The sequence below is a fragment of the Anomaloglossus baeobatrachus genome, chromosome 4 (assembly GCF_048569485.1).
Source record: "Anomaloglossus baeobatrachus isolate aAnoBae1 chromosome 4, aAnoBae1.hap1, whole genome shotgun sequence".
Classification (NCBI taxonomy): Eukaryota; Metazoa; Chordata; class Amphibia; order Anura; family Aromobatidae; genus Anomaloglossus; species Anomaloglossus baeobatrachus.
The window spans coordinates 257083749-257108050 of record NC_134356.1 but is presented as its reverse complement, the minus strand read 5'-3'; the positions used below and the strand labels follow the sequence as shown (position 1 = coordinate 257108050).

Below are 24302 nucleotides of genomic sequence, written 5' to 3'. Positions count from 1 at the left end.
CTCAGTGGTACTTCTGGTTCAGTAGATAAATCGACTAGCATTAGCACTGGAAAAAGAAAAGGTTGGTTTCTTTATTTAAGTTGACACATTTTGCTTTCTGATTTTGAATCTATTCATGCAACCTGTACGCATTGATATCTGTGCACATTACTCAGAATTTGGAGCATAGAAAGAAGGCACTGCGCAATAAAATGGAAAAACGATGTATATTTCAGACGTAATATAAGTCACATCCAGGCTTAGATATCATATTATGGCGAAGCATGCTTCCTAAGTGTAGCTCACCCGGAGGTGTAAGTGCAAGTGTCATACCACTCACTTTAGTATTCAAAGGTAGGTGAGGCAGAAAGACTAAGGCGCCGCTCACATCAGCGGTATTTTGCCGCAGGGCCAGATCCGGTACAAATGTGTTTCAGCTCAAGTCACTTCTAATGGAGTTGCGGCGGGATACGGTCACATGCACCGCATGTTGTCGCAATTCCATAGGAAATGAATGGAGCTGAAACGCATTTGTACCGGATCCGGCTCTGCGGCAAAATACCGCTGATGTGAGTGCGGCTTTATCTGGCTGGTTAGGAAGGATGTTACATAAGCACACCTCTCGATTAGAGGATGCTGCTTCATGACTAGAGAATGCAGACCCTGTTGAAGGAAAAAATAGTCCACAGCAGTAGCAGCCAACACCTATCTGGGGGTGATCTTTCTTTGATGCCCCTTTTTTCTTGAAGGTCGGTCTACTAGAGCTTCAAATTACTTAAAATAGATGGTTTTTATATCAGCTCTGACTTTTTTTGTGTGGGTATCATCAGCATTGTTAAAAATGATCTGTCCAAACTGCTTAACCTCTGAGAGTCCATTGGAGAAGACAATTAAGGATAGTAGTCAGGCCACCCTATTTGTAGGAGAAGGTTGGTTGCATGGGTAAATTGTCTATCAATTACAATAAACAGGGGCATTTGCTTTGGTTTTGTACAGTATATCACAAAAGTGAGAACACCCCTTAGGTTTTTGTGAATGTTTTCTATAGCTTTTCATGGGACAACACTGAAGATATGACACTGATACAATGTAAAGTAGTCGTACAGCTTGTATGACAGTGTAAATTTGGTGTGCCCTCTAAATAACCCAACACACAGCCATTAATGTCAACACTGCAGGCTACAAAAAATGTTGAAATGGCCAAAATGTGCCCAATTAGCCATTATTCTTCCCTGGTGTCATGTGACTTGTTAGTGTTACAAGGCCTCAAGTGTGATTAGGGAGCAAGTAAGTTTCAATTTAGGGTTAGGTTTGGTTAAAGGGAACCTGTCAGCAGAAATTTCGCCCAAACCCTAAAAGATTCCCCCTCTGCAGCTCCTGGGCTGCATTCTAGAAAGGTTCCTGTTATTATTGTGCCCCATGTGAGACCAAAATAAAGACTTTATAAAGTGGTACCTTTTTGTATTCAGATTCTGTAAATGTGACACGGGGGCCGGCTTTCTGGCGTCCGTTATTCTGCCCCCTGGTCCTGTATGCCGCCCCCCATCGCTCCTTTCCATAGCTGATGCACTGCCCACTTCTCCAGCCATCCCCGCGCATGCCCAGTGCCAGTCTCATGGGACTGAGCAGTGTGACCTCTGGTGACGTGTGCACAGGCAAGTGATTATGGGCGGGGCTGTGATTGTTATCAGCAAGTACCCGCCCATAATCTCGTGAGCGCGCAAACCTCACCAGCGGTCACACTGTGCTCAGGGTAGATGCTAGACTGTATGGGCTGCTTCCAGGGATGACGTCCCTTTTGTCATGTGATAGTGGCGTGTTCAAAATACTATCACGTGACAAATGGGACGTCATCCCTGGAAGCAGCCCATACAGTCTAGCATCTACCCTGAGCACAGTGACCGCTGGTGAGGTTTGCGCGCTCACGAGATTATGGGCGGGTACTTGCTGATAACAATCACAGCCCCGCCCATAATCACTTGCCTGCGCACACGTCACCAGCGGTCACACTGCTCAGTCCCATGAGACTGGCACTGGGCATCCGCGGGGATGGCTGGAGCAGTGGGCGGTGCATCAGCTATGGAAAGGAGCGATGGGGGAAGGCATACAGGACCAGGAGGCAGAATAACGGATGCCAGAAAGCCCGCCCCCGTGTCACATTTACAGTATCTGAATACAAAAAGGTACCACTTTATAAAGTCTTTATTTTGGTCTCACAGGGGGCACAATAACAACAGGGACCTTTCTAGAATGCAGCCCAGGAGCTGCAGAGGGGGAATCTTTTAGGTTTTGGGCGAAATTTCTGCTGACAGGTTCCCTTTAAGATGGTTTCAAGCATGTGTGGCGGCAACCAGGTAAGGAGAGCAAAGACAAGTGAGTCTTTCCTACAGTGAAGCATGGGTGTGGGAGTATCATGGTTTGGAGCTACATTATTGCTGCCAGCTGTGGGGTGCTACAGTTCATTGAGGAAACCATGAATGTAATCCTGAAGAAGAGCCTGATCCCCCTCCCTTCATATTCCAACATACCGACCTTAGACACATCTCCAAGATGACCACTGCCTTGCTAAATAAACTAAGGGTAAAGGTACTGGACTAGCCAAGCAAGTCTCCGGACTTAAACCATATTCAGCATTTCTGGGACGTCCTCAAATGGAAAGTGGAAGAGCACAAGGTCTGTAACATCCACCAACTCCATGATGTCATCAAGGAGAAGTGGAAGGAGGATTCCAGTGGCTCCTGTGAAGCTCGAATGAACTCCATGCCCAAGATAGTAAAGGCAGTGCTTGAAAATAATGGTGGCCACACAAAATATTGACACTTTATGCACAATTGGCCATTTTTACTTAGGGGTGTACTCAGTTTTAATGGTTTAGACGTTAATGGCTGTGTGTTGAGTTTAGAGAGCAGACCAAACTTACACGGTTATACAAGCTGTACACTGAATACATTATATCAGTGTCACATGAAAAGACATAATAAACTATTTACAAAAATGTGAGCATGCATTTGTGATATACTGTAAGGCCTCTTTCATGTCAGTATTTTGGATCCGTGTTTCATCAGTATTTGCCACAACCAGGAGTGTCTCCAAAACACAGAACAGGGGTCAGTCTTTCAATTATAGTTCTTCTCTGTAAGCTCCACTCCTCGTTTTCGCATCCAAATACTGATGAAACACTGATGCAAAATACTGATGTGTGAATGAGGTCTAATAGAGAGTGCCAGAGCTTGTGCTAAAATATGGATTACTGCCAGCGCAATGTAGAACTTGTGGGTCTTGTACCTACAGATGGGTTTCTAGGCACTTTAATGGCATAAATTTCACAAAAATTGACTAGTCTGTACTAAAAAGCTTTGTATTGCATGGCTGTGACTTGCTGAGCCCAGGGATTAGGACTGACCACACGTGATTCCTGTGTACATTCTGGTCTAAACACCTTTTCCCTTCCAGTGTGCGGAGCATCCAGTGGTGCTATGGAGGAGGAGGAAGGTGAAGCAGGTTGGATTGAAGGAGGTGCTATCCTTGTGTCAGTTGTATGTGTGGTGTTGGTAACTGCGTTCAATGACTGGAGTAAAGAAAAGCAGTTCCGAGGACTGCAAAGCCGGATTGAACAAGAGCAGAAATTTACAGTTGTACGTGGAAGTCAAGTCATCCAAATTCCAGTGGCTGATATAGTTGTTGGAGACATTGCACAAATTAAATATGGTAAGAAAACGTGGACACCACTGACTCAGGATATGGCCTACTTGTGACCTACTTACTTTCTGTTCTGTGTTCTAGGTGATCTTTTGCCTGCGGATGGAGTACTCATTCAGGGGAACGATCTTAAAATTGATGAGAGTTCATTAACTGGAGAATCTGATCATGTTAAGAAAACGCTGGAGAAAGATCCCCTGCTGCTTTCTGGTAGGTTAGCCTTTCTCATGGTGACATACCGGAGAATTGACACGGCTTCAAATCTGCAAGGAAAACACAAGCACCACGTGCACAAGGATTAACACTAGAAGTCCCAGAAATTTCAAGCTCCTCCTGAATAGAACTAACTAGAAACTAAAGGCCACGTCTCACTAAGCGACATCACTGCTTAGTCACAGTTTTGATGACGCAACAGCGATCTCGCTAGCGATCTCGTTATATGTGACATCCAGCAACGACCTGACCCTGCTGTGAGGTCGCCGATCGTTGCTGAATGTCCTGGCCCATTTTCTTCAAAGGCGATGTCCTGCTGGACAGGACGCATCGCTATGTTTGACACTGTGTGACAGGGTCCCAATGACAGCAGGGATCGTTATACAGGTCGCTACTGCGATCTGTATCGTTACTGCGTCGTTGGTAAGATCTGACTGTGTGACATCTCACCAGTGATCTCCCAGCGACTTACCAGCGATCCTTATCAGGTCGCATCGTTTTCAGGATCGCTGGTAAGTCGCTAAATGTGACGGGGGGCTTAAATGGCTAAACTCAATGGAAAACAACAACCTCCTGTTTTGTGACAGTAATGGCCTTAATTACAGAAAAAAAGACGGTGATTTATAGGATGTTAGCTAAAATCCTTCAGGTCATTCGACCCATCTCTGGGTTCCAAAGGTAGAAATGTTAAATGACCCCTCTCTGGGAATTCTAGTGTTAAGAAATCTCATTCACTTTGCTTGGGAAAAACGTGTTAAAAATAGTATGTGAACATATACCTAAAGGATCGGCAGCATTCTTACTGGTCAGCGGTCGTTTAGTAACCTATTCACGTGGACAGACCTGGCTTCAGATGGGCAATTGCATTTCTGTAATCAAAACTAAATCAGAGATGTGTTTTTCTCCTCCCATTTTTTTAGTTTTTTATTTATTTATTTTTTTTTTTCTTCACAACTACAAAGGACAGCTAAAAATATTTCAAACTGTGTTCCCTTTCCATAGGGATTCTTCTTATATATTGGTCATATATAGTCTTTTCAGTGGGCAGGGCTACAAATATTTGGACTGATAGTGTTTTTATTTTATTGTTTTCATGCCTTTTATGTTCATTTACTTTAATTTTTCATTTACTTCACACCGTGCCCCCCCTCCCAAAAAAACCCCCCATATGACCTATGTAACAGTCCCTTCCCCTGGAAGAACAACGTAGGAAACAGGATAAGACCGCCTCCAGTCATCAAAATAAGTTTGAAAATATACATTAAGGGGTTTTTTTTTTAACCCTTCAGCCCCCGAGCGGTTTCAGTTTTTGCGTTTTTGTTTTTTTTGTGCTCCCCTTCTTCCGAGAGCCGTAACCTTATTTTTCCGTCAATCTTGCCATATGACTGCCTATTTTTTGCGGGACGAGTTGTACTTTTAATGAAACCATACATTTTACCATATAGTGTACTGAAAAACAGCAAAACAAATTCCAAGTGTGGAAAAACTTCTTCAAAAAATGTGTGATCGCACAAGTTTTTGGGATATTTTATTCACAGCGTTCACTATATGGTAAAACTGATGTGTCATTGTGATGCCTGCGAGTTTGTAGACACCAAACATGTATAGGTTTACTTGTATCTAAGGGGTTAAAAAAAAATCACAAGTTTGTCCAATAAGTGGCGCACGTTTTGCACCATTTTCAGAAACCCGTAGCGTTCTCATTTTTCGGGTTCTATGGCTCATTGATGGCTTATTTTTTGCGTCTCGAGCTGATGTTTCTAATGATATCATTTTTGCGCAGATGCTACGTTTTAATTGCCTGTTATTGCATTTTGCGTAAAACTTGCGTCAACCAAAAAACTTCAATTTGGCGTTTAGAATTTTTTTGCCGCTACGCCATTTACTGATCATAGTGATTTTACAGTTTGATAGACCAGGCGTTTCTGAACGCGGCAATACCAAATATGTGGGGTTTTTTTTTAACCCTTTAATTTTAGGTGGGGCGAAAGGGAAGTGGTTTGAACTTTTAGTTTTTATTTTTTAAAACGTGTTTTTTTTTTTTTTTTTTTTTTATTTTACTAGTCCCCCTAGGGGGCTATATGGATTAACAATCCAATCACTCTGCCTTATCTGTAGATCTCAGCTACAGAGTCGAGATCTGCAGATATGCTGCTTTACTCTCCATGCTGGCACTATGCCGGCACTGAGAGAAAGTAACTCATGTTAGCTACAGGCGTCATCACATGACCCTGTGCTACCATGGCAACCACCGAAGTCACGTGATCACGCACGTGACGTCCGGTGGGGGCGGCGGTAAGTGAAAGTAATGGCCGCGCGCCTTTACTTCTCGCTGCCAGACTTTGGCAGCGAGATATAAGGGGTTAAAAGTTGCGGGTGGAAAGTGGTTCCACTCATAACATGCAGGTACACATGTCAGCTGTTGAAAACATCTGATATGTGCGCGGATCGCCGCGACCTGCACACGGCAGGGGCGGGGATTAACCTCACACGATCCATGACGGATATATCAGTCATGGGTTGTGAGGGGGTTAAAATGAAGTAACCCTGAACAGTGCACCTGCAACCCACACCCATTATCAATACATGCCACAAGATGATGATTCATTTTGGCGTTCACCCCTTAGCCTAAATACGTCACCTCATCCCCAACCACCATATATGTATCGGGAATATATAGAAGGTTCTCAGACTTTTTGAGGTTCACTTGAACATTAGTACGTTGTTTTTATTGCAGATGTCTCCTGTAATTGGGGCTGGTATTAGTCCCATTTACAAGGCCAAATCCTGCCTCCTGTCTGAATAGCTGACCTAACCGGGTCTCCTAGTACTAAGCGGCACCTATTCCTTTCCAACACCCAGTGATTACATGACCCCAGTGGTTCGGAAGAAAAGTGTTTTCTAATTTGTGTACTTTGCATTTATTCAGGGTTGTGTACACCACAATTAAAAAGACATGAAAAATATCCGCCTGCCTTTTCTATATGGAGTCTGGCTGTGTCTGACAGCCGGTTCCCAGCCTCAGCAGCTGCTTGATCTTGTTACTTTGTATTGACATTTTAAAATATCTGTTAAAATAGTTTGGTCTTGATTACTGTGCCCATTCACTATGAAGGGGTAAGTGGGCAAATTGATGTCCTGTGCTTTAAGACTAGCTCTTTGCTCTGTCATCTAGATAAAGCACAGTGGTGGACACTGACAGAAAAGGGCCCATCTGCCAGGATCGTGTATGGCTGTTTTGCAGGCTAAGGCTACTTTCACACCTCCGGTTTCTGCAATGCGGCACAATACGGCACTCTGCAGAAAAACCGCAACCGTTTTTTTTGCCGCCGGTTGCGGGTTTTTTTGCATAGACTTACATTAGTGCCGTATTGTGCCACATGGGCTTAGGTTCGGTCCGGTTTTTGCCTCATGCGGCAGATTTAGCCGATGCCGTGGCCGGATGGAACGTTGCCTGCAATGTTTTTTGCTCCGGCAAAAAAAAACCGCATTGCGCCGCATCCGGCTGCTGCGGCGCATTTTCAATGCATGCCTATGGACGCCGGATGCGGCGCGATGCGGAAAAAACGCATCCGGCCGCCGCATGCAGTTTCTTCCACTGCGCATGCTCAGTAGCGTGCCGCAACCGGAAACAAACGGACGGGCTGCATGTAAAAACTTATGCAAAGGATGCGGTGTTTTCGCCGCATCCGTTGCATAGGTTTCACAGCCGGATTGAGCCGCACTGCTCAAACCGGATGTGTGAAAGTAGCCTAATAATGCACAATACCACCTGTTTTGGAAGTGGTAGTGGGCTCCCGTAACTTTTGGTCCCCTGAGTGGGCTCCACCAGTGATACCAATATGTCCTCCCCTGACTAGGAAGGTCCTTAGTCTATCACTAGCATTTTGCTGCACAGATGTGATGATGACCGGATTGCTATAGAGTACTTCCTATAAGTATGCACGCTGCGAGCATCGTCACAATCAGGAAGGACAGAGATTAGATGGTTTGCCTCAGTTTATGGTTTAAAACGATAAATGTTTGGTTTTTTTTTTTCTTTTTAAAGGTACGCATGTTATGGAAGGATCTGGAAAAATGGTTGTCACTGCAATTGGAGTGAATTCTCAGACTGGAATTATATTCACTTTACTTGGAGCTGGGGAGAATGAAGAAGAGAAAGAAAAGAAGGAAAAGAAAAGTATGTGATAGAAAATCTATCAAATTGGCTAATTACTTACAGCTGCTATTATGGCCAAACTGCTCAGTGCTCCTTTACGTAACCCATTTACCTGCACTCATACCTTTCTTCTATTAGGTGTAATATTCTACAGGACCACTAAGCTCCCAGTAAATTTGAGGTGTACACATGAATACTAGAATTCAACTCATTTTCTATAGAGGGATGGCTTAGTTTGTCTTGTAAAATTACATGGTTATCAACAACAGTGGATTTGCTTATTCATAATCAGGATTATTTGAATACTCAAAGGGGGTACAGTGCCATGAAGAGCTATGGAGCTGGTTTTACAAAATTGTGCTGCTATTGCACTAGACCTCCAATATGATGCATTTATATATCTTGAAAGAATTAAATATTCAGATCAGTGTAAATAAAATCTTCCCAAGATTTCATAAGTACCAGCCCTTTCATTTGCCTTTTCATTTCACCAATTCGCATATAGATGTTACATTAGTGAATTTGATTAGGATCAGAAATATTTAGACAGTGACAAGTTTTGGCACTTTAGCGGTTTACCAAAACATAGTCAGGATGCTGTTACATAATTAAAATGTGCTTAAAGTGCAGACTCTAAGCTTTAATTAAAGGATATTCACATCTTAGTTGGAGTAAGGGTTTAGGAATTACAGCTGTTTTGTATGTACCTTGCCCCTTTTGCAGGTGACCAAAAGTAACTGCACAATTATCGCAAAAGCTATTCCCTCGTAAATCCATTATAAATAAGCAACTAAAAGGTCTGGAGCTGATTCCAGGTGTGGTATTTGTATTTGAAAGCTGTTGCTGCGCCCCTACAACATGTAGTCAAAGGAGCTCTCAATAGAGGAAAATAGATAATCATTAGGCTAAAAAAAAAATCCATCAGAGAGATAGCAGACATGCTTGTAGTGGCAAAATCAATACTTTGGTACATTGTGCGAAAATGAAGAGCTCACTGGTGAGCTTGAGAACTCAACAAGGCCTGGACGTCCATGGAAGACTGCAGTGGTGGATGATCTCACAATCCTTTCCATGGTGAAGAAAAACATCACCCAAGTGAAGACTATCCAGGAAGTAGGTGTTTCAGTATCGAAGCCTACCACAAAGAGAAGACTTCATGAGAGAAAATAGAGGGTTCACCACAAGGTGCAAACCATTAATCAGCCATAAAAATAAAGGTCAGATTAGACTTTGCTTTTCGAGAACTAGGCTGGTTTTTTTAATTTTTTTTTTTTGGCTTTCTTTGGACAATGGAAATTAAGCTCAGCCTTTACCAGAGTGATGGGAAGAAGAAAATATGAAGAAGGCTTGGAACAACTCATGGGGCAGTGTGATAGGCAGACATGCATGTCTTCCAATGACACAGGGTCACTAGTGGTTATTGATGACGTGCCTGAAGACAGAAGCAGCCGGATGAATCCTGAAGTGTACAGGGCTATACCTACTGCTCAGATTCAACCAAATACAGCATGATTGATAGGCGGTGCTTCACAGTACAGATGGACAGTGGCCCAAACATACTGAAAAAGCAACCCATGAGTTAGACATATTTAAGCCATGTATTTCACATGCTTAAAGGGACTGTATCGTCAGAAAAAAAAAAATACCTGAAAAAATGTAAAGTAATATTATTTTAATGTTTTGTTTAAATATTATTTTCTTTTTTTAATTGAGCAAAATGTAAAAAAAAAATTAAAAAGTTTAATATTTTCCACTGTTTCCACTGTTAAACACTAGGGGAAGCAGCTTCTGAAATCCTACAGAAATCCCACTGTAGGAAAAAGCTCACGTTACAGCTTGCAGTAAAGTGGGCGGAGTCTGCTCTCCTGTGTGTGATGGCACGCCTCCACCTCCCAATCTGAGTGTTTACAACAGATAACAGAGAATGACATGTAGGGACACAATGCACAGCCATTTTGTTGGTGACCAGAAATGTCTAAAGTGTCACCAAGGACAGCAGGAGTATCACACAGGACAGGATTAGATACACGGCTCTGCAGACAGTATCACCCAGGAGAGGATTAGACACACAACTCAGCAGACAGTATCACCCAGGCTAGGATTAGATACACAGCTCAGCAGACAGTCTCACCAAGGCTAGGATTAGATACACGGCTCAGCAGACAGTATCACACAGGAGAGGATTAGATACACGGCCGTGCAGATCGCATCACCCAGGACAGGATTAGATACACGGCTCAGCAGCCAGCATCACCCAGGACAGGATTAGATACACGGCCGTGCACACAGCATCACCCAGGAGAGGATTAGATACACGGCCGTGCACACAGCATCACCCAGGAGAGAATTAGATGCACGGCCGTGCACACAGCATCACTCAGGAGAGGATTAGATACACGGCCGTGCACACAGCATCACCCAGGACAGGATTAGATACACGGCCGTGCACACAGAATCACCCAGGACAGGATTAGATACACGGCCGTGCACACAGCATCACCCAGGACAGGATTAGATACACGGCCGTGCACACAGCATCACAGAGGAGAGGATTAGGTACACGGCCGTGCACACAGAATCACCCAGGACAGGATTAGATACACGGCCGTGCACACAGCATCACCCAGGACAGGATTAGATACACGGCCGTGCAGACCGCATCAACCAGGACAGGATTATATACACGGCCGTGCACACAGCATCACCCAGGACAGGATTAGATACACGGCCGTGCAGACCGCATCACCCAGGACAGGATTAGATACACGGCCGTGCACACAGCATCACCCAGGACAGGATTAGATACATGGCCGTGCAGACCGCATCACCCAGGACAGGATTAGATACACGGCCGTGCACACAGCATCACAGAGGAGAGTATTAGGTACACGGCCGTGCACACAGCATCACACAGGAGAGGATTAGGTACATGGCCGTGCAGACCGCATCACCCAGGAGAGGATTAGATACACGACCGTGCACACAGCATCACCCAGGAGAGGATTAGATACACGACCGTGCACACAGCATCACCCAGGAGAGGATTAGATACACGACCGTGCACACAGCATCACCCAGGACAGGATTAGATACACGGCCGTGCACACAGCATCACCCAGGACAGGATTAGATACACGGCCGTGCACACAATCACCCAGGAGAGGATTAGATACACGACCGTGCACACAGCATCACCCAGGACAGGATTAGATACACAGCTCATCAGACAGCATCATCCTGGACAGGATTAGATACTGTCTGATGAGCTGTGTATCTAATCCTGTCCTGGGTGATACTGTCTGCTGAGCTGTGTATCTAATCTATATAGATATAGTATGTATGTATGTATGGTATGTAGAGAGAGATAGAGAGATAGAGAGATAGAGAGAGAGAGAGAGAGATATAATCTATATATCTAATCTATATCTCCCTCAGAATGTTGCAATGCAAAAAAAGGGGTTTTTTTTTTCCCCCCTACAAAGTTGTTTATATTGTGTAAAACAGACAAAAGAATATGTAAATGTATTGCTGTATTCATACTGACCCGAATAAATAAAGCGGTTTTATGACTTTTATGATCCGTGAACTGCCGTTTTTATGGCCCAAAATATTGTGGCCCAAAATGGTAGCAATAAGAACTCCAACTCAACCTATAAAAATAACAAGCCCTCACAAGATTCGTCAGAATAAAAAAATGTATAGCCTTCAAACTTCGGTGATGCAAAAAACATTTATTTTGTAAAAGCATTTTTTAGCATGATAATAGCCAAACCTGACAAACTATATAAATCTGGAATCGCTGAAATCCTACTGACCTAAGGAATAAAGGCGCCTAATCAATATTTTTACGTACGGTGAATGGCATAACAATAAAGCCAGTTCAACTGCTGTTGATTTGTTCTTTCTGCCTCTCAACGATTGCAATACGGCTCGGCTCACATTTACCATGCGCTCTATGCTGACCGCTTACTTTGGAGATTACGTGTGAATTTCTATAAAACATGCTTTACAAAATTCCCAACGAAAAATTCACTGTAGTGAGGCAGTGTGTCATTTTGAACTCCCTTCTGGTCTGTAGTACGGCAATGTTCATCTTTTTACGTGTCCTTTTTAGGCGCGCAACAAAAGTGCGGTCCACAAACTTTGTGTGCACCTTTTGAAAAGATGAACACCACTTCACGGAGGCCAGACTGAGTCTAGGAGTAACTCTGCTACCTCCTTAGTGAATAGACCCATTGAATGTTTCACCTGAATCTTGTATTTCAGAGATGTAGATGAAAACCCTAAGTAAGGTACAGTGCCTTATGAAAGAATACTTTTCCATGGCACTGTAAGTGCTTTGCATAGAGCATAGTATAAGTGTGAACTGATCCAAAATGTTAAATGTTCTGTACCACAAGTTGCTACCAATAGCATTCAACTCAAACCACACTCGGGTCACTCGGGGTTGAAGGCGTTAAATCTGTGTAGTTTGTGTATAGCATCGTTCTGCTGTGCTGTTCTTCAACAGTTGCTAGTGTGTGTGTGTGTGTGTGTGTGTGTGTGTGTGTGTTCTGTGCTGTGTATACAATGATCAGGAAGGCGGAGGCTGTAATAAATAATCTCTGCCTTCTCAATGGGGACCTCCTTACTCCTGCAGCTGTATGATGCCTTGCAGTTGCTCCACAATAGTTTGTCTATAGGTAATCTGTAAGTGGTTAAAAAATAATTTAATTGGCTATATCTTGTAGGTATTGGTTGAAATAAACAAAACAAGTATTACTTAATTGTTAAAAACCCTGCTATTAAAATGCTGCTGCTCAGTTGCTCCCCAGAGGCCTACAAAGGTCAGATCATGCTCTCCTAAATCCTTGGCCACTTGAGTCCATCTCTGTCCTTACTGGAGATGTCTACATAGACAGCACAGGACTGCTGAGGCCTCTTCAGCAGTGACCTGTATACGCACGCACTGTATGATTAATGGTGAACAGTGGAGAGGTGACATTGGGGCTTCTTTAGGTGGGAAATGCTTCTTCTGTTCTTTTCAATCATTGCCTAACCAGTGTTAAGAGCTTCTCGTGTGGCCTGTTAGAGCAGTTCCTACAGCCGCTTGCACCTGTCTGTGGGGTCAGTAATGACTGACAGGGGGTTAGCAGGTCATGATAGTCCTTCAGTCTTGAGATGAATTCTTCCTGGGATTGCCTTATACAGATTCTCAGTATGTCACTGAGATGAGGCACTTGTGCACAGCACATACACCACTTTGTAGTGCCGTTCATGGAGTAGATATTCGTTCTGTTCCCAAGAGGTTGTTAGCAAATACCTGGCTACGAGCTCCGTGGTAGAGTCTCATCTGCATGGGAGCAATTTACCTCTGAAAGGTTCTCATGTCTGCAGCATGTAAGGAACGCTGACATTCAATTCCAAGGCATACAGTGTGTCCTTTTGGCAGTGCAATGTTGCCATGGTAACCAGTGACTTAAAATCGAGAGCATCAGATGACAGATGCTTGCTCGGCAGCAGATTCTCGAGTTCTTGTGTTATCAGACTAAAGTCTTTCTGTTACAAAATCCTGTATCAATAGGCTTAATGATGAATGTTGGAAATGTAAGAGCCGCTGATCTGCATCTGTGTTTGGATGTATTTCCTGCTGAGGGTCACATTAACCGTGTCAGACCTCCAGACATTACCTGCTGTCTGCCTGGTCACTGGAAATAGCACTTACTCGCATGACCTGCTTCTACCATTGAGTACAGGACATTCTGTGGCTTTAAGTGGAATCCCCAGCAGGGTTTCCCCCGGTGTAGGGGAATGCATACTGCTGCAAGGGTTGGGTCTCGGCTGGAATACGCATAGTAGCTGCGTCTAATAATAGCTATGTCAGATGCTGTTACATCTACATTCAACATGTCTTACCCAAGACTGGCTATATCATAACATCGCTGAAATAGGCTGTCATAACATACATGAACAGTATTCTTGCTATCATAGTGCACTGTCGAGCTACTGCATATTTGCTAATTTCTGTAGCACAGTGTGCTTCGTTGTGCACCATTCTCGGGAGTATATGCCTATCTGAGGCAGACATAGCAGACTGTGTCTGGGTGTCCGGCTCCAGTAAGCATATATTCCCAAAAATGGTTCACGACAGAGCACACTGGCTCCGTCTGCGCCATTATAGTCAATGGCCCCGTCGGCGCATACAGTGAAGGAAATAATTATTTCATCCCTTGCTGATTTTGTAAGTTTACCTACTGACAAACACATGAACAGACTATAATTTTAAGGGTAGGTTAATTTTAACAGTGAATATCCAAAATAAAATCCAGAAAATCACATTTTGTATAAATTTATATTTATTTGCATTTTGCAGAGATAAATAAGTATTTGATCCCCTACCAACCATTGAGTTCTGGCTCCTACAGACCACTTAACACTAGAAGTCCCAGAGAGGGGTCATTTAACATTTCTACCATTTGAAACCCTATGGAGCTCGAACTTCCTGGGACTTCTAGTGTTAAACGCTCCTAATGAACTCATTACCTATATTAATTACAGCTGTCTTAAATTGTCACCTGTAGAAAATCATCAAGGGATCAAATAATTCCTTCACTGTACGTCCAAAACCGGTTTTGTGGTGGGGTACGTACAGAATCCCCGATGAGACCACTGAACGGAGAGAGGAACACATTGTGAAAGCGGCCTAAGACCCTGCATCTGTGATGGACACACTCTGTTCCTCGGCACTGTAGAGTTAGCCTCGCCATGTTGTCCAGTTGGTATGAATTTCCTATAAAATGTCCAATATCAAGGTATTTAACATGGATATCAATATTTTTACAGGTAAAAAGCAAGATGGCACCATTGAGAATCGCAACAAAGGTATTTTTCTTTTGTCCTTTTCTTTATTTTCATTGAACAATATTTGTGTGTGTGTGCCTTATTTTACCATGGTTAAAATTGTAATTTTTATTTTTTTAGCAAAGGCTCAAGATGGTGCGGCTATGGAAATGCAGCCCCTTAAGAGTGAAGACGGTATTGATGGAGAAGACAAAAAGAAATCAAATTTGCCAAAGAAAGAAAAATCTGTTCTACAAGGAAAACTTACTAAGTTGGCTGTTCAGATTGGCAAAGCAGGTATTTCAAACTTTCTTTCCTCTCCTTCCCTAGTGATCAGTAAATAAAGCACGTGGAAAGTGGGGAACTTTAATTTTTTTTTTTTTTTTTAATATACCCCTTCACGACATATGACATGAACATATAACGTATGATTACGTCATATGTTGTGTCCCTGACTTTGATGTGGGCTCACACGCCGAGTCTGCATCTTTCCAGGCAGATGTTGGCTGATTTTACAGCCATCACGTGTCTTTAACAGCTGCGGGTGGAGCTGAGCTCTGACAAAGCTGTTAACTTAAGTGCTGCTGTCAATCTCTGACAACGGCATTTAACATGTGACAGTAGGGGGTGTGTCATTCCATGTGCCAGTCAGCATGCCCGTAACTTTGATAGCCGAGGATCTGCTGCCTGTCATTACAATAGTCCTGTGACAGCCGGCATTCATAGGAGATTGTGATTTTCACTATAGATTTAAAGGGAACCTGTCACCAGTTTTTTGCCCTATAAGCTGAGGCAACCACCAGTGGGCTCTTATATACAGCATTCTAACATGCTGTATATAATAGCCTAGGCCGCTGTGTAGAACTTAAAAAACACTTTTTATAATACCTAAACCGGTCGCTGCGGTGGATGTTGCTCAGATGGGCGTCTTCGTCCTCCGGTGCCGGCGCCGCCTCTTTCGGCCATCTTTGTCGCCGCCTCTGTCGTTCTTCTGAAGTCAGTCGCGTCTGATATCATACACACTTGCCGGCATTCAGGTCCTGAGCAGGCGCACTTTGATCTGCCCTGAGCATGGCAGATCAAAATATTGTAGTGCGCATGCGCAGGACTGGCGAGTGTGTATGACGTAGCCGCGTCATGCACACAGGCTTCAGAAGGAGGATGAAGATGGCCGTAAGAGGCGGCGCCGGCACCGGAGGATGAAGTCGTCCATCTGAGCCACATCCACCGCAGCGACCGGTTTAGGTGAGTATTAGAAAGTGTTTTTTATGTTCTACACAGCGGTCTGGGCTGTTAGATAGAGCATGTTAGAATGCTGTATATAAGAGCACGGTGGTGGTGGCCGCAGCTTATAGGGAAAATATCTGGCGAAAAAAAAATTCGGAAGTTTGTCTGAAAAAAGTGGCGCACGTTTTACGCCATATTCCGTGACCCGTAGCGTTCTCATTTTTCGGGATCTATGGCTCAGTAACTGATTATTTTTTGCGACTCGAGCTGACGTTTTTAACAGTACCATTTTTGCGCAGATGCTACATTTTGATCGCCTGTTATTGCATTTTGCGCAAAAGTTGTGGCGACAAAAAAAGTCATTTTGGCGTTTGGATTTTTTTTGCCGCTACGCCGTTAACTGATCAGATTAATTTTATATTTTGATAGATCAGGCGTTTCTGAACACGGCGATACCAAATGTGTGTGTATATTTTTTAATTTTTTAACCCTTTAATTTTCAATGGGGCGAAAGGGGGGTGATTTCAACTTTTAGGTTTTGATTTTTTTTTAAATTTTACTAGTCCCCCTAGGGGGCTATAGCGATCAGCAATCTGATCGCTCTGCCATATCTGCTGATCACAGCTACATAGCTGTAAACAGCAGATATGTGCACTTCCTGCTTCCCTGGCCTCCGTACAAAGCGAAAGTGAAAGTGGTTCATGTCTAGCACAGGAGTCATCACATGACCCTGTGCTACCATGACAACCACCGGAAGTCACATGATCATGTCACGTGACTTCCGGTATCGGGCGGTAAGTAAAACTTTGCCGCGATCGCCTTTTATAATGGCGCTGTCACATACTGACAGCGCCATTACAGGGGTTAAATGGCACGAGCAGATAACGATTCTGCTCGTGCCTAGCAGGCACACATCTCAGCTGTGAAAATCAGCTGAGATGTGCGCCGATCGCGGCATGCTGCTGCCGGCAGACCGCGGGCAGTAACGTTATGACCGCTAGGATGTAATTTTACTGCCCGCGGTCATTAAGGGGTTAAATAAACCACCTTTTGCCCCATTTAAAATAAAACCTTGAATCCCCCATACATATTTGGGATTGCTGGATTTGTAAAAGGCCAATCTATCAAAATATATCAGATAAGTAAACCGCGCAGTGAGAAAAATATGTAAACGCCAGAATTACAGATATTTGGCCTACGCAACATTGCAATAAAAGCAATAAGAGGTGAAAACACCGTACCTGACCCAAAATGGTATCCATAATTGATTTCTGAAATAAAAATTAAAACGAAGGTTACTCGTCAACTACTCAAAGGAGCCGTGGGAATAAAAGCAAAAAGGGCCCAGTTTTGATCTGGTGACGCGTAATATGTAATTTCCAAATGCATTGGGTCTTACATTCCCCAGTCATTTAGCCAAAGAGAAAAATGTCATCTTTAGACTGGCTAGTAGGACCTTGTTCATATAGTGAGATTTTGGTATGCATTTTATTATAGGAAAAAGTGCAGAAATCTAAAGTTTTCCTTGGTTTTGTGTGACTGTCTCTTAAGTCGAGTACTGCAAACTTAACCTTGTTGTCTACTCTTTCAAGGCTTGGTGATGTCTGCAATAACCGTCATAATCCTAGTTTTATACTTTGTGATCGACAATTTCTGGGTTCAGAACCGCCCCTGGTTGGCTGAGTGTACACCAATTTATGTCCAGTATTTTGTAAAGTTTTTCATCATTGGAGTCACAGTTTTGGTTGTAGCCGTACCTGAAGGTCTTCCACTTGCAGTGACCATTTCACTGGCTTACTCTGTTAAGGTAAGACTTTTCTTCTTCTAGCCACTACTGTCCTTGCATTGACTGGCTTTAGACTCTCGGAATACAATCATAGTCTATATCCATTTGAAAGTATTTCTGATGTTTTTTCTATATTATGTGAGCTTTTCTTTTTCTCCAACTTTTTTTTTTCCTAAATCTTTGACTTTTTTTTTTTTTCTTGCTTTTTTTTAATTTATTATTTTTCTCTATATCTTTTGTATTTTCTTTCACTTTTTTTTTTTTTTTTTTTTTTTTCCTTGTCTTTCGGTCTTTGTCTCCAAAGGGAAGAAGGAAACACCGGCACCATTCAGAGAGAGAACCGCTCAATCCACTTATTCCAGGCTTATGAACACACTATACAGCAGTAGAATCCATAGCATATTGGCCATGGTGCTCATTCCAAAAGACAACAATCCACACAGTCCATGAGAAAGACGGAAGGCACTCCCCAAATATGCGGTAAAAAAGCTGTTTTATTCAACCATCAGATCAGGGGGAAAGGCGTGAGGGAGGTGGGAACACACAATCCGTAGGACGACGGCCGTTTCGCGTCTTTACAACTGATGCTTCCACGAGTCCTGATTGTGTGTTCCCACCTCCCTCACGCCTTTCCCCCTGACCTGATGATTGAATAAAACAGCTTTTTTACCGCATATTTGGGGAGTGCCTTCCGTCTTTCTCATGGACTTTCTGTCTTTATCTGCATGTCGTGGTAAATGTTAAGATGCCTAAAATGTAACTGCCTAACCCTGTTTGAAGCCAAAGCTAAAGGCGTTGCCCCACCATTGAATATCATATTCATGATATGAATCATAAAAGAAATTTGCCACTTACAGGCTGTTAAACATGATCTAGTGAAGTGATGACATTCACTGTAAGTTTAGGCAGGGGTGAGAATAAATGCTCCAAAGTAGAAATGCTGTTAAAAGTACAAATGTCTGCGTTTTGTTAATGAACAAAAGGGATCCCTAAAGCACATCAATGTTCATTGTGACCTCCCTTAGCCTTCAAAGCAGCAGCAATTCTAGGTACGCTCGCACAGGTATTTGGAAACAGCTATTCCTAACAGATGATTATCATTATTTTCATATGTAGGCTGAAATAGTCATTACCTGAAACAGAAACCTCTGTTTAGAAGGCTTAAAACTGCAAAAGCCAATCTTATTCTTGCACATCTAGCAGTTTCATATGTCATGGCAAGACTGAGCACATCATCAAGGCACTCTGTAGTTATACTGCATCTCCCAGGCAAAGATTTCATAGAAGACTGGGCTTTCTAAATCTGCTGTTCAGCTCTTTTAAAGAATCACCTGGAAATGGATGACGGTGATGACTGTAGGTTCAGTGGTCGACCAAGGAAACTTGGTGCAGCTGATGAGTCTCCTGATACCTGCTTCCCTTAAAAATCAGATATACAGCACTGCCATCAGCTTGGAACTAGCAGCAACAAGTGGGACCTGGCTACACCCATCTACTGTCTAGAGACGTCTGTCCAAAAGTGGACTTCATTGAAGAGTTGTGGGCAAAATATACCTTCAACATGGTAACAAGGCCAAGTGACTCGGCTAAGCATGAAAACCTACTACAGGGTTTCCTCGAAAATAAGACCTGCCCTAAAAATAGGCCCTAGCAGGATTTTCTTTTTTTTTTTTCTTTTTGGAGTATGCTTAAAGTATAACTCCTACTCCAAAAATGAGCCCTATACCATACTATAGTTATCCTGAAATGGGTATTGGGCAGCCCTTTCAGGATATGTAACTTTTATTTCTGTATGTTGCCCTGTTATGTTGCTGAAAGCTGGGGAAAATTTATAGTTGCGCGCTGGCTGTTGATGCAAAATGAATATTAACCCCTTCCCCTGCGCATAATCCTGAACCCACCCCTCTGCGTCGGTGCAGTCAGATTGCCGTATTAATCACCTGAGGATGGTGTCCCAATGCTGAGATTTTCTCCTGACATGTATTTATATGCAGCTGTTACACTCCGGTCAGGAGAGCAGACGACCAGTCCGAGGATTGCAATGCGATCTTTAGCCAGTAATATGGCAGCCTGACTGCACACAATCACTCACATCCGCGCAGAGGAGTGGACAAGATTATGGGTAGGGAAAGAGGTGACAATTCACTTTGCATTCTCAGCCAGTGTACAACTAGACGTTTTCCAGGGTTTATAGCAACACAGCAGGCAACATACAGCTAAAAAAAAAGTTACATATCCTGAAAGGGCTGCCCAAACCCTATGTCAGGGTACTAGGTATTAGTATGGGTACACAAAAATAACCTGCTAATAGGTGCACTAGATGGAGTCAGTGTTAAATATTTGATTGTAACAGAAGGCAGTTCACTAATGAGCTGAAGAGAGGTACTATAATAAGTGTCTGTGGGCAACAGTGAAGCATTGTGGAGGCTCCATGCAAGTTTGGGGCTGCATTTTACCAAACTGAGTTGGAGAGTTGGTCAGAATTAGTTGTCTTCTAAAAAATACAGGCAGATAAGTACCCAATATTTGGCGCCCACAGAGTACTGATCGCAACGTCATTGAGTCTGTGTGAGATCACATGTAGAGACAGAAGGATCTGCGCAAGTTTATATGCGCAGATCTGTGATTAGTTCTCCCAAGATTTTTGGAACAACCGGTCTGCTGCGTTCCATCAAAACCTGTGTAGAAGTGTTCCTACACGAATTAATAGTTTATGTAGGCAAAGGGTGGTCACACCAAATATCGACTTAATTTCTTTAGTTAATTCACTTTGCATTTTGTCAGTTGATTAAAAAAACGTAAACTATTCTTGCTTCTATTTTTGACAGCATTTTACTTTGCATCATTTTTTTCACACATGCTTAAAACCTTTGCACACTTTACTTTTTATAGTACGGCACCATCTAGTGTTTAACGTTTCTAGCAACGTGCACATCTACCCAAAGAGAAGAGTGCTGGTGGCCACATATGCAAAGTCTTTCTTTTCATGGCCGGCACTTTAACATTTTAATGACCTTCCATTTTTTAATTTTTTGCTCCTTCATGTTTACCACCCCTTCTTACAAAAACAACAACTTTTTTTATACTGTTCTGTCGACGTAGTCAAATGAGGATTTGTTCCTTGCAATATGAATTGTAGTTTTGTGACGTTTACTCGATTAATATGACCATATGATATATTGGGAAGCAGAGAAAAGTAAATTCATGTGCGGTGAAATGACAAATACATGTTTCTGTTTTTTGGGATTTGTTTTTATGGTTTTTGTTGCACTAGAGAAAAAATGACCTGGCAACATTTTCCAGGTCAGTACGATTCCGTTGATACTAAACTAGTATAGCCGTCATTTGTGATGGTCAAAAAAATTCATAACTGTTTAGAAGAGGTTTGCGCCGAAATTTTCAGAGCCCTGTAACTTATTTTTCTGGTAAGGCTATGTAAAGGCTATTGTTTTACATGGTCAAGCTGACTTTTCCATTGATACCATTTTAAATTTACATACAAGGTTTGTTTGTTTGTTTGTTTGTTTTTTGTTTTAAGAGGTATAGTGACTACAAACAAAAAATTGCATGTCTGAATTTTTTTTTATTTTTATTTTTCTTTACATACAGTAGTTAATAGCTTCATTGCTGAATGATTCAAATTTAATTTTTATTTTTATTTTTTTTTTTAATTTCTTAAAAGGAACCTGTCAGCAGATTTGGTTACTATAAGCTGTGGCCACCACCAGTGGGCTCTTATATACAGCATTCTAACATGCTGTATATAAGAGCCCAGGCCGCTGTGTAGAACATAAAAACACTTTATAATACTCGCCTAATGTTCGCGTTGCAGTGGATTTAAGTCATATGGGTGTGTCCGTTCTCCGGTGCTGGCGCCTCCTCTTTGTCAATCTTCGTCCTCGTCCTTCGTCCTCCATCTGAAGCCTGTGTACATGACGCGGCTATGTCATACACACTCGCCGGTCCCGCACAGGCACACTACAATACTTTGATCTGCGCTACTCAGAGCAGATCAAAGTGCGCCTGCGCAGGACCTCAATGCTGGCGTGTGTAGATGACGTAGGACGCATCATGCACCCCCCAGTTACAGAAGGACGACAAAGATGACCAAAAGAGGCGGTACCGACACTGGTCAATCGAGACTCCCATCTGACTCAAATCCACCGCAGCACAACCGTTGGGTAAGTATTATAAAGTGTTTTTTACATTCTACACAGCGGCCTCGGCTCTTACATACAGCGTTCGAGCATACTGTATATAAGACCTCACTGGTGGTGGCCGCAGCTTATAAGCCGCAAATCTAGTAGTCAAAATGACTTTCTCCTATGAAGGTCAGCCCCCTGACAACCCATCAGCACCCTACAATCACATCCAGGAGAGCTAATGGAGACAGATGCATGTGCACACTGACAATTTAAATGCTGCGATTTGTGATTGACAGCAGCTTTAAAATAGTTCAACATCAGCATTCAAAGGCAGGTGCAGTCTCAGCGGTTACAGGACGATGCTGACTGTGTAATGTAGCCAGCATCCGCCAGGTATGAAGCGCACATAGCCTTAAACTGCAGAAGGTTTTGGGGGGTTTTGCCCCTGCTTGTCAGGATTGGAGCTATGTCTCTGCAGGGGAAGACTTACATTTTTTTTTTTACCCTGGTCTTGGGCAGAACAAGATGCTCCATATTCATTAAGATGCACATCTTGTCAGTGGCGTTTATGCCACCAATTTTCGGGATGGTCGGGTGGGTGTTGTTGTGTTCTGTCCCATGCCAGCTCTAACGTACCTCTTCTCACAATAAACGTCTCAAAATTCACCAAAGATCCAGGACTGGCCTGTCATTTGCCTTAATTTGTCTTAATGGAAATGCAGGAATAAGGTGTTCCTAATTCAGGAAGAGACATAGGCTTTGCTAGAAATGTTACCCTAGTCATAGGCAATGCTTCAAATTCTAACAAATTTGTCTTGCGTTGCACAACAATTCTGCAATATTTGAAAGTGATTTCCGCTCTCATTCTGATATAAACCCCATGACGAATCGGGGCCTTAATTTCTAAGAAGCGGTTATATTGCCAGTTGCCAGAGGGTGGAGAAGACTGATTTTTGTCAAGAGCCCTTCCCTAAGCTCACAAATTAAGAGCAGCGCCAAAAGAAAGGGCGCAATAAAAAGATTAACCATTCGGGACCACTGGTATGGAAATTTTTCTGCTTTTGTATCCTGTAAATTGAGAAAATCACACTAGCGATGAATGATGCACTATTTCTATCAGTTCTGTCATGGAGGAATCTGCCGCAGGAACAAGTAGATGCTGTGCATTTTGCCCATTGTCCTACCTGAAAGATGGATGGAATAGCTGAATCATATGCAGGCAATCAAATCTGACCTTGTCTTTTTAGTGATGATTCAGAGTTCTGTCATTTCTGCTCTTGTCTAGTCTCTAGTGCCCAATCTTCAGGTCTCCACTGTCAGGCGACTTATGGACAAGTTGCTGATGTAGTAATCACACAAGAAAGTCATTGTGATCCAGTGAGCTGAAAACGTACATTTAGTTGTGTTTTTTGTTTTGATCCCCATTCTTTTATAGAAAATGATGAAGGACAATAACTTGGTTAGGCATCTGGATGCCTGTGAAACTATGGGAAACGCTACTGCAATCTGTTCAGATAAAACTGGAACGCTGACCATGAACAGAATGACTGTTGTCCAGACGTACATGAATGACAAACATTACAGAAAGATTCCGGACGCCGAGTCCATCCCCGAAAATGTGCTGCACCTCCTAGTAACTGGGATTTCTGTCAACTGTGCTTACACATCAAAAATCTTGGTAACTATGTCTAATTTTCTCTTGTTTTCTTTCTTTAACCAGAAGGAATGTTTTTTCTTCTCCTTACACACACAATGTAAACTTTCTATCTTAAGCTCGCCCAAGGACAAATAGTGTTGTTGCGCTTAACTTTGCCATCATCCCATCAGCTTGTATCTCTACCAATAGAAATTACTTCACACTTTATCATTACTGAAGTCAAAGGGAGGGAATAATGCTGGAGCCTAGATAATGAGACCATTGTAATCGATCGAATGTGTGACAAGCTTTTATACAGTGTGTCCACCCATATCCTGTCCACCGCCATTAACTTGAGAACGTCGGCAGCTGTAGGCAGAGGAGTGGTGTCTAGGTATAGTAAAGTATCCATGCGCTACGCAATGAAACCACCTATAGCGCCACCTGGTGGAAAACAACGGATTTAGCATTTTTATCTCAAATAGAACAAGGTAGAGAAAATAAGTGAACTAAAAAAATTGCAGGGCAACATCAATTCAACACAAATCGACACCTTGCATACAGAAATGCTATGATCTGAAACCCATGACCCCTTCCCCCCCCCCCCCCAAACATTGAATGCTGTTCACGCAAATGGCC

At 42.9% G+C, this 24302-nt stretch overlaps 1 protein-coding gene across 6 annotated transcripts in view; it reads left to right on the top strand.

Annotated features, from left to right (window-relative positions):
• ATP2B1 (ATPase plasma membrane Ca2+ transporting 1) overlaps positions 1-24302 on the top strand; it is a 175505-nt gene that overhangs the window by 104514 nt on the left and 46689 nt on the right. For all 6 annotated transcript variants that reach the window (XM_075344792.1, XM_075344794.1, XM_075344791.1 and 3 more), the window contains 7 exons: positions 3433-3687; positions 3763-3888; positions 7940-8071; positions 14873-14911; positions 15011-15166; positions 17689-17903; positions 23463-23705. In XM_075344792.1, coding sequence (XP_075200907.1) covers positions 3433-3687; positions 3763-3888; positions 7940-8071; positions 14873-14911; positions 15011-15166; positions 17689-17903; positions 23463-23705 — 1166 coding nt within the window. The remainder of the gene's footprint in view (positions 1-3432; positions 3688-3762; positions 3889-7939; positions 8072-14872; positions 14912-15010; positions 15167-17688; positions 17904-23462; positions 23706-24302) is intronic.